Source organism: Bidens hawaiensis, unplaced genomic scaffold (assembly GCF_021521415.1).
Source record: "Bidens hawaiensis isolate Kalapana, Puna unplaced genomic scaffold, B.hawaiensis_p1.1 tig00035043_1, whole genome shotgun sequence".
Classification (NCBI taxonomy): Eukaryota; Viridiplantae; Streptophyta; class Magnoliopsida; order Asterales; family Asteraceae; genus Bidens; species Bidens hawaiensis.
The window spans coordinates 8308-19540 of NW_027496084.1; the positions used below are offsets into that span (position 1 = coordinate 8308).

The following is an 11233-nucleotide window of genomic DNA, read 5'->3' on the forward strand; positions in this document are numbered from 1 at the left end:
CTTATCTTTATTTAGAATGCATCCTTGTAATATTTGTAATAATTATCTTTTCGACCTTATATGAACTTTGGATGCATTATAGAGTTTGAGAATTGTAATCCAACAGATGTACAATCGAGTTCATTCCGAATTAGTCAATTCACAGATTTGAGTTGCCTTTGGGACTTAATATATATAGATCCAAGTGTTCTTGATTATCATTTTGTTCTTAATGTTAACTATACGTCCGTTGCTAAAGTTCAAACACTATTAACGTAAACAACATGTGTTGTAAACCGACGCAAAACAACCTAATACTTAAATGTAGTTTGTTTCAAATTTGTACAAATAAGTGAAGAGAGGTATTAATTTGTTTTCGAATAAATAATTAAAAATTAAATAAAATCATATATATGGTCATACATATAAATAATATTTAAAAACTTAAACGAACATATCACGAGATATCAATTAAAAAATGTATGATAATTAACAAACAGAGGTTATTTTTTTAAGATAAACTGATTTTGAAAATAAGAATATGGTTTTCACCAAATTTTCTATCATTTTGCCTAACTCTTCACCAGCACATCCCCGTCTCTTTAAAGTACCTTGCAATTTCCATTCATAATGGATCATCATCCATGTCTAATGTCTTTATACTCAAAACACACATGGATGGTGATTTTGGCAAACTAGTGTTTGTGACCGTCATAATATTGTTGCACTTTGGAAAATATGTAGGCTCTGATGAACCACAAGTTCCTTGTTACTTTATATTTGGAGACTCGCTTGTTGATGGTGGTAATAACAATCATCTTGAGACTAGGTGGAAAGCCAATTATCTACCTTACGGGATCGATTTTCTGCAAGGTTATACGGGCATGTTCACCAATGGCCGAACCACCGCAGACATCATTGGTACACCTCTTTTGTGTTTACAGTTTTTTGGGATATAAGAGCCAATAATGATAAGAGGTTTAACGTTAGTTACCAACAATTATCCGTGTTATGTATTTCATTGACACTTTTTTTTAAAAGAATATAAAGATGTGATTTTATTTATAAAATGTATAGGTGAATGGTGGCCTTTCTTTAAGTCCAAGCGTACTGGGGTGACAAAGTTGAGTTGTTTGGGCAATGTTCGGCAGCAACAACCCCCCCCCCCCCCCCTCCGATATGTGGAGTAATAACCGGGGGGGGGGGGGGGGTAAATTTGTCGCGCGTGTGTGTTGTGTGTATGATGAAAATAATAATAAAATAATAAAAAAAGGCTACAAATGGCTACAACACAACTAGCAAAAACAAAAATTGCCCCCTCCTGACGTGACGTCACGTGTCGAAACCCCCTATTTTGTAGTCCTTCACTATACATGGCCTAAGAGTAAATTACATAATCAACGACCCGTCTACACTCAAATTCATTCTGTTTTTAAGCATTCTGAATTATATAGCACATTATCAATTTTGAAACTTATGACGCTCGTCTTCATACCTCAGCCATTAACAAGAGCCAACCACAACACCATGCTGGCGCCAAAGTCCAAAACACCATTACCCTCTTATGGCCATCACCTTAACGCCCACAAGGTTTTTGTTTTTTTAATATTCAATTAAACCACAAAACGCTTGTTAAAGAATGAGTTAGTTAAAGGATGAGTTAGTTAAAGCCTAGCCATCATCTACGTGGAAGTGGCATTACACTTTAGCTAGCCAAACCAAAACACATAATATAAATATTAATGTGTATTAAAGACGGTTGTTAGACTCTATAAGACAATAGTTTATAATTTTAATTAGTGTTGTAAAAGTCGGATTCCAAGATTGACTAGTCGGCGATTAGTCGGTTCTTGGACCCCTATCTTGGAGACTTTTTCCAAGTCGGCCTTGATTAGTAGGAGGTGGTCAAAGTCGGGTGAGGTGGACTAGGTGCTCAAAAGTCGGGCTAGGAATTTCTAAAAGTCTATAAAAAAAAAACAAAAAGTTGGGCTAGGCGGTCAAACGGTGGGCTAGGGTTCTCTAAAAGTCATTCAAAAGTTGCCGAGTCAGCCAGAGTACCATTTTGACATGAATTATGCTTATTTTGACAAATATATAATATCCAAAAATTAAATTTCTTTATATTTTTCATGTCTGAGTACTCTCTGAGTACTCCTAACTCCCCAATCGGCCGCCTAGGATCCGCCTAGTGACTTTTACAACATTAATTTTAATAAGTTACTTATAGCTCGCATCTACTTATAGTTAGATTAGAATACATAGGCTTAAGTTCATGCGAGAAATGTTTTTACTGTGAGAAGTGTGAGAAATCATTTGAACAATAAGAAATTTTCTTTATATTTTGCTATTTATTATATTACAAGGGTGAATTAGGCATAATTCTATATTCTTTTTGTAACTAATAAAGATTTCATGTAAGTTTCAAATTATATTATTCTTTTCTATTTTTTTATTAGTTATTAGTAATCAATCATTTTTCCCTTTTCGTTGATGATCTTCTAATTGTTTTAATTATCCAAATAAATTAAACATCTAAATCTGTTTTCGTAATTATCCCCAAATCAACCTACATCGAATAACTAATAAATTCATAGTAACTACTACACATACAAACAAAAAATTATATATTATATATATGAATTCAATTATAAGCCCACACAATTTCCTAATTTCCGACACAAATCTTATAATATATAAAACTTTATGTGATAATACCATCATAACGAATAAAAACTTTTCATGGTAGCCCTATACTAAAAGCACAAATAAATGGTGAAAATAAAAGTTTTGTGTTGGTGAAAAGCACAAACAAATGGTTAAAAAGAAAGATGTATGGTGGTGAAAAACACAAATAATGATGAACTAACAACTTGTTTTCACAAATAGTTATGGTGTGGGATAATATATTAGTTACCTATTGGTGAAAATGAAATAAACTAGCGATACATGTAGGCAATTTGTAAACCTATACAAAACTAACAATCCGTGTAGGCAATATGTGTACTACCTACTAGAGGTGCACAAATCGGTTTTTTTAAAAAAACCGGTTCGGTTAATAACCGGACCGGTTTTTCTTGGCCTGGAAAAAAACCGGTTTTTAAATAACCGGACCGGTTTATTAACCGGTTTTTTTGGTGCAAAACTCGGACCGGTCTAACCGGTTAGGACCGGTTTAGAAACCGGTTAGAACAAGTTAATAACCGGTTTTTTTTAATTAACCGGTTTTTTTTTTTAAAATAACCGGTTTTTTTCATAATAACCGGTTTTAAAATTAACCGGTTTTTTCCATAACCGGTTCAGTAACCGGTTTTTTCTCTAGAACTTGTAACCGATATACGAACCGGCGGTTACTAACCGGTTCTAACCGGTTTTTAAATAACCGGTTTTTGTAAAAACCGGTTTTCGGTTTAAACCGTTGAACCGGTTCACCAACCGGTTTTTTTGCCCATCTCTACTACCTACGCATTACATGTATAAACCTATACATAATAAAATGAACTATATTTTTTTTATTTTACACATAATAAAACTAAATATAATAAACAAAAAAAATATTAATAATCTACACTTGTAAAATTTCCATACACATTCGTAATACCACCAACACACTACATAAATCTGTGTAGGCTATATATGAATCTAGTATTTGACGAATTATAAATGAAGATAGATATTTAACTAAAATGATTTTTAATTCACAATACTTTTAATTAAAAAAATGAATTAATAAAAATTAAGAATGTGATTGGTAACTTTGAATTAATTAGTAATAAATACTAATTAAATTTCATTATTTACCAATCTTAGCTTTAAAATCAAGACCATACTACCCTTTTCATTATAAACATGGTCAATTAATTTCCAATTAATTACAAGTTTGTCATTTTTATTTTGAACAATTGATTACACTTAGGTGTTGTCTGTTTTTTAAGACAAAAACTGTTTGCAATCTGATTTCATTTTATTTCATGTCTGCAACTGAAAATGTAGTGTGGATGTCTGCAATGTAAAATATAATATTGTTTGTTTTATAAACTGTATAGCGCCTACATAAAGTGAAAATTAGTTATTTATCATATATATCACAGTATATAAAATTTAATTAACGTCTGTAAATTGCTAAAATAATTGGTGGTGGTGTAAGAACTATGGAAGTGGGTGGTGGTGGACGATTGGTGGCAGACGGTTGTGGTAGGCAGTGAACGGTGGGTGGTGGTGATGGACAGCTGTGGTGGGTGGTGGTGGTGGTGGTAGCGGACTGTGGGTGGTGGACGGTGGTGGTGGCTGACGTGGGTGGTGGTGGACGACGGTGGGTGGTGGCGGTGATGGACGGTGGTGGTGGCAAGTGGCGGACGGTGGTGGTGGCAGACGGTGACGGTGGGTGGTGGTGGTGGGTGGTGGACGGTGGTGGTGGGGGATGGTGGGTGGTGGTAGTAGATGGTGGTTGTGGCCGATGGTGGGTGTTGGTGGTGATGGACGGTGGTGGTGGTGGTGGGTGGTGGTGGACAGTGATGGTGGTGGCGCACGATGGGTGGTGGTGGTATTGGACATTAAGTGTTGATAGGATGTGAAGAAGTGTGAAGAAGTTGAACAATAGCTTATTTTTTAATACCATAAAAGTATTTTTTAGATTTTTTTCTTCTAAAAAAACAAACAGTCTACAGAAGCTTATGTCTACGGGCGTGCAGACGTAAGCCCCTTGCAAACCTTTTAAGCAAAAACAAACGAACCTTAATCAATGGCTAAGATTCATTTCTCGCATTTCTCGTAATAATATCATTTCTCGCCTGAACCATCAACTGAACACATATGTATAACAATGTATTATCACATTTCTGATGCAAAAAATTTGTTTATCTTCATATTTTAGGAAAAAAAAAAAACAAACAGCATAATTGAATTATTTCATGTTTCTCCTTCAACATGACCGACCACAATGTCCACTACCATCAACCGCTTAACCTGCTTTTCCAAACCTTCGCGCTAGGATACTTCACACTACAATTCTACAAAATAAAGCACCGATACCTATTGCCTACGGGGGCGGCAATTTCTGACACCATCCGAACCATGACCCGAACCTGACATGAGAAAAAAAAAAACAGGCTTTGGTCGGGTGACATGTCCCTTTTAAAAGTAGATTCACCTTTTAACTTGTTTTAATGTTTTAAAGAAGCTGATATTATGATTTAAGAGATGAGTCTGGTATTTATTTATTTTATTTTTTAATATAAGTAGTGGCATGTAAAAGTGAATTTAACTTTTTTTTAATCTACTCTTTTAGCCAACAACATTTTTATCTTATTAGTTCTTTATTTGTTTATTCTCATTCACTTATTTTAGGTACAAGCTAAATGTGTAAATTATTATTAATTTGAGAATAAGAGAAAAATAACAGACACAATTAAAAATATCATGGATTACAAAAATGTCTTATGTGAATTTGAGTAATCAATTGTTTGAATTGTTACTAAGTCACTAGATATTACTCATATTCATATATGAACGTACAATGAGTCAACTCGAAACATGACCTGAACAATACACAAATTTAATGAGTCGACACGAATTCTAATGGATAAAGACTATATCTAGTCAATATTATTGATAATTAGCAAATCCCTTTTGTGATTCTAGGTCAATTTCTTGGCATTGACGACTTCATTCCTTCCTATGCTACTGCAACCATCGATCAGTTCAATAAAGGCGTAAACTATGCTAGTGGTGGTGGCGGTATTCGAGAGGAATCTGGACATCATAATGTAATCCCTATTTGTGTCATCACTGGTACCCGTTATTTTACCTTTTTACATGCTTGAACCCCGTATATGAATTAATATTACTCTTCGTACATCCAATTGAGCACTATTTTTTATAGTAGTAGCACAAGGTGTGTATGGTTCACTAAGTTTGGTCCTATGGCTCATTTGCATGTCTTGTTGAACCTTTAATTTAAAGGACCTCAATTCTCCATGCAATTGGGATATATAATATGAGTTGGGAAATAGTCTTCCATTTGCTTGGCAGTGTTTTTAAATAACAAACAAACCTATTCCTATAATTACCATTTATACATGTAGCTTGTAGGATTTGAACCCTCTATCATTAGAATAGAGGGGAGACACCTTATTACCATAATTTGGTTATATCATGATTAGTAAAGATCCCAGTTTTACCTTGTAATGTTTTATTTTGTTACATGGTGATCGAGTTAGCCTTGATCGACAGTTGCTTAATCACAAATCAACAGTTTCAAGCCTTTCACGCGTTGCAAAGAACACAACATTTTTAAGAGAATGCATTTATGTGGTAAATATTGGCAGCAATGATTACATTAACAACTACTTAATGGTGGGAAAATATTACAATTCAGGACAAATATATTCAAAAGATCAATACGCAGAAGTTCTAACACAGCAATACTCTCAACAATTAAGGGTACTGCGTGCATCCCTTCTAATCACCAACTTTGTAGCTTGATTTTCTTTTTCTTTTTCTTTTTTTTTTATTTCACTCTTTTCAAATTCTCATCATTTTTCTCTAAAGAGAAGGTAAAACACTTTCATATCGATTGTTTTCTATACAAATTAAGTATTAATAATCCAAACTATTAATTACTCAACAACAACCATATATACCCCATAAAATCCACTCAAAGCAAAACTATAAGCAGGGTCTTGGGTGGGTAAGATGTAGGCAACCATACCTCTGTCACGAAGAATAGAAAAGTTGCTTCAGAGAGACTCTCGACTCCAAATGCCTAATAATCCAAACTATTACTCAGTAAATAACAACAATAATAATCCATACTAGCAATTCGATTAATAACGCTCCATCCGATCCTGACTTTAGCTTCCATTGCCAATGACAATCTTAATCTAAGAGGGGAAGGGACACATACAAAGGTAAGTTTTATGGGTTCCAAACCACAAAGCAAACCCATCCCGACCCATGTGGGTAGATTGTCAAATTGCAATTCATGATGAATCTTTGCTATGAAGAATATATGAATACTAGAAAACATAAATGTGTAATTAATTATTATTATTACATATAAATAACACCTGCCCTCTTAACAAAAAGTAACTTCAGTTGCCTATAACTTTCATTTATGTCCTTTTATTTACAAAATTATGATTGAGAAAACAATCAACCTAGCTAGTTGCTTACTAGGGCACATGGAGTTACTTTTCCCTTGCACTAGATTTTCCTTGACACGTTTTGAGTGCCATTTGTTACGTTGCCAGAGTAGATTATTATCAATAAATAGATTATAGTTTGGATTATTAAACTCCAATTTGCATGTTCTTATTTCAAATATTCAACAATTCTTTATATAAAACTTAATTCTAACTATCTTGGTGAATGACAGACTTTATATAACTTAGGAGGTAGGAAGATTGCTCTTTTCGGTTTGACTCATATAGGTTGCATCCTGTATATGTTACAAAAGTTTTCCACTGATGGGAAACCATGCGTCGGTTGGATCAATGATGTGATTGATGCTTTCAACTATAAGCTTAAAGCTCTTGTTGATGAACTCAATAAAGATAAATCAGATGCGAGTTTCACTTTCATTAACACTGCAGGCATTTTATTTGCACAAGGAGGTACAATATAACCTATCATGATTCTTAAGAGTTTGTTCATAACTAGTTTCATAGCTTGTTTGTATTGCATGATTGGCCTTATGTATCGATGTAAACACCACTTTTTAATGAAATATATATTTATATGATTTTCTTTTTCAGAAATGACACTGCATAGTCCTCCTTGTTGTCAACTAACCGGAGATTGGGCATGCACCCTAAACTCAGTCCCTTGCCCTATACGGTCACTATCTTTTTACTTCGATGCAATCCATCCTACTGAACTTTCCAATATGGCCATAGCAACAAGAGCATATAAAGCCGTTTTACCAACGGATGCTTACCCATATGATATATATCATCTGACTAAAGTTTAACACTCAATAGGGTAACTTAAGAGGTGATATAGTGCATTATTGTGTACGTTCAATATGCAGGAAGCCAGTAGGGCATTGCCTCTCGGTGAATACATGAAAATATCCGTCCACTTTTTAGTAAGATTGAAAATTTATGTATAAAGATTTTAATACATTATGCATATGAGATTATGAGTCGATTGTAAATTGTAATAAATAAAAGGTATATTATTGTAATGTAACCTTAATGGTTGTTGATGGCATTACTTAATGAAAAGTGAATCAGTTTGAATACCAAAAATCCACTCACTTCCTCTTTTCATAACCCGTATCCTGAATCCATGAGCTGTGTTTGACCCGCTGCAAGATTAACCTACATTTTCCGATACAAATATAGTTATGTTATGATAATGATCAATGTGATTTTGGATCACACTATTCTTCTCAACTCACAGTAGTTGTACTTCTGATTTTCTTTATTCTGTTTCCTCAATTTTTTGCCCGTTTTTTATGAAAGTTGCAGTTAAAAAAAAAAGTAATCTATCAAATTAACGGTTTCTAGTTTCATATTCTCGTCTGCTTATTTAGTTATTTAGGCAAGTATGTACTATTCAGATGACTTTGTATTTTTTTTATGATCAATTAATTATTATATACCCCAACTGAATTGCCCATCTCTCCTACCTTTATGTTCCACGCACTTTGCATTGAAAAACAACTCCCCCTCTCCTCAACAAACAATAACTTCCTCAACTAACCATGGTAAATTGCTACATATTTGCAGTATTGATGCAGTTGGGAATATTCTTAGTATTTGGAAAACCACAAGTCCCGTGTTACTTTATATTTGGAGACTCATTAGTCGATAGTGGCAACAACAATGACCTTGTGACGACGGCAAAAGCCAATTACCTGCCTTACGGTGTTGATTTCCCACAAGGTGTGACTGGCAGATTCACCAACGGTCGAACTATGGCGGACATGATCGGTCTTTCTCTAACATATTTTTAGTAATTTATGCATTTAACATTTGTTTTTCTTTCCATCTTTTAGTTGTTACATATAGCATCCCTATCAAAATAAAATCTTCATAAAAAAATATAAATTGTTTTCTAATCTCCAAACATATACCAAAATAATTAATGCATTCTTGCTCCCAAAACATGATAAAAAGTTATTTTTGGCTCCCAAAATATTATAAAAAGTTGTTTTGACAATCAAAAGGTGCAAACGTGACAGTATATGAATCATAAAACAAAAGTCGTTTACTAATTGTAATTAAGCTGGCTAGCTACAATGACTATTAGACATGGTTTGAACCTTAATATATGAAATAATCAAATTACGACCAAGAAAATCTAAAACTAGCATCTAGGGTAAATGTGGAGTTAATCCCGCTCATTGAAGATACAAAAGTCCAAGCGTCATAGTGTAATTCTTCGAAACTATGTTTATTATAATTAATTGTCTATATGAGTATAGATTCTAGAGTGTCAAGAAATAAGCATGGTAACTACCAAGATGATGTATCAATGTGTAATTGATTATGAATCGGTAACTAGAACCAATCCCTATAAGGCAACAATTCGATAGGTATAAGTAGGCTGATCATAATCAACATAAAAAACGAATATTAGAAATTATCAAATTCAGTGAAGTTCTTGTTCATTCAATCTCTATTCATCTACTTTTCTTAATCAATTGTTGTGTGCAATTCAATTCTGAGCAACATGTAATATATGCATTTCATTGGAATTCAACTAATTTCATAAGATCAATAGTATTAATAAACACTTATCTACAAATAATTTTACTTAAATGCAGGTGAACTTCTAGATTTGGACGAGTTTATTCCAACGTATGCCACTGTAACCGATCAACAGATAAGTAAAGGTGTTAATTACGCTAGTGGTGGAGCTGGCATTCTACCCGAAACTGGAAGACATTTGGTAAACATAAATAATATGCTTTGACTGAATTGTTTACAACGATGTTGACATAATACTGATCCGCTCATGTTCAAATTTGGAAAAGGGTGGTCGAATAAGTTTAGAGAGGCAATTAAATAATCACAATGAAATAGTTTCACGATTATCTCGCTTGCAAGAAAACACAACATTCACAAATGAACACCTAAGCCAATGTCTTTATATTGTAAATATGGGAAGCAATGATTACATCAACAACTACTTGCGGCCGAATTTTTACAAAACGAGTCATATGTACACACCTTATCAGTATGCATCAATCCTCGTACGGCAATACTCTCTACAGCTAAAGGTGCATATGCTACTATTCGTTTATTTTCAGTTTCTTTATTGTTGCCAAAAGATATTAAAATCCTATTATTTGTTCATCTGGAAAACCATATCTTGACATATTGCAGAGGCTGTACAATTTGGGAGCTCGAAAGATTGTTGTGTTCGGTCTTGCAACAATAGGGTGCACCCCGGCTGAGATACATTATTTTGGCACAAGCGGGAACAAATGTGTAGAGTCTATAAATGAAGCGGTCAAACAATTTAACGACAAGCTTAAGCCTCTTGTCGATGAGATAAACAATGATAACAAGGATGCAAAGTTCACTTTTATCAATGTTACACACATTTCATCATTACAAAAAGGTAAACAAAACAAATATAGTTTTTCAATTACTTCATTGTACTGCATAACTGATTAACATTGTACAGGGATAACTTTTTTGTATCTTTAATCTCTTCAGTTGTGCCATGGCCAAATGTTCCTTGTTGTGAAGTGATGGTAGATGGACAATGTGCCCCCAAAACAACTACTTGCCCTATTCGTATATTATCTATTTACTATGATGGTTTCCATCCAACGGAATTTTCCCACAATGTCATTGCAACATCTGCATATATTGCGCTCTCTCCTATGAATGCTTCCCCCTACGATATCCGCCACTTGGTTCAACTTTAATTACATCTAGGAAGATCACACATAATTTTGAGATGTTAGTAGCACAGTTGTCAACAAGCAGGCAGGACTGATGAAGAAAACAAACTATTCCTACATTTTCTAAGATACATGCAAATATGCAATAGATAATGTCTTAACAAGATACTGTGAAAACAGATAAATTGCAAAAAAGAAAAAAAAAATCAGTTGGTATTGTGGAATGACACCTTGTGAATCAGGATAAAAAAATGTAATTCTGATGTATAATCATATAAATATAATTTTGTTATATATTTTATATATACATATTCAGCTATGTTTCTTGGGTTCGTCATGCTGATGTATTCAATAAGAAACCAAATGATGACAATTGTGTTTTGCCTGAAAGGTGTT

At 33.8% G+C, this 11233-nt stretch overlaps 2 protein-coding genes across 2 annotated transcripts; both read left to right on the forward strand.

Annotated features, from left to right (window-relative positions):
• Positions 1–653: 653 nt before the first annotated feature.
• Positions 654–7945, forward strand: LOC143586898 (GDSL esterase/lipase At1g29670-like). Its single transcript, XM_077068346.1, has 5 exons — positions 654–900; positions 5617–5739; positions 6179–6417; positions 7352–7589; positions 7731–7945. The coding sequence occupies exons 1-5, from the start codon at positions 654–656 to the stop codon at positions 7943–7945; spliced, it is 1062 nt and encodes a 353-aa protein (XP_076924461.1).
• Positions 7946–8646: 701 nt separating this feature from the next.
• LOC143586899 (GDSL esterase/lipase At1g29670-like) lies at positions 8647–10944 on the forward strand. The gene is made up of 5 exons (XM_077068348.1): positions 8647–8912; positions 9749–9873; positions 9959–10204; positions 10311–10548; positions 10647–10944. The coding sequence occupies exons 1-5, from the start codon at positions 8684–8686 to the stop codon at positions 10859–10861; spliced, it is 1053 nt and encodes a 350-aa protein (XP_076924463.1). The 5' UTR covers positions 8647–8683; the 3' UTR covers positions 10862–10944.
• The last annotated feature ends 289 nt before the right edge of the window (positions 10945–11233 follow it).

Bases quoted from the DNA above. Each gene is read 5' to 3' on its own strand.
- LOC143586898 (XM_077068346.1), top strand. From the start codon at position 654: ATGGATGGTGATTTTGGCAAACTAGTGTTTGTGACCGTCATAATATTG. The intron at 5,740-6,178 runs ATGTAATCCCTA...TTATTTTGTTAC, and splicing joins AGAGGAATCTGGACATCATA to ATGGTGATCGAGTTAGCCTT. The intron at 6,418-7,351 runs GTACTGCGTGCA...GGTGAATGACAG, and splicing joins AATACTCTCAACAATTAAGG to ACTTTATATAACTTAGGAGG.
- LOC143586899 (XM_077068348.1), top strand. From the start codon at position 8,684: ATGGTAAATTGCTACATATTTGCAGTATTGATGCAGTTGGGAATATTC. The intron at 8,913-9,748 runs GTCTTTCTCTAA...ACTTAAATGCAG, and splicing joins AACTATGGCGGACATGATCG to GTGAACTTCTAGATTTGGAC. The intron at 10,205-10,310 runs GTGCATATGCTA...GACATATTGCAG, and splicing joins AATACTCTCTACAGCTAAAG to AGGCTGTACAATTTGGGAGC.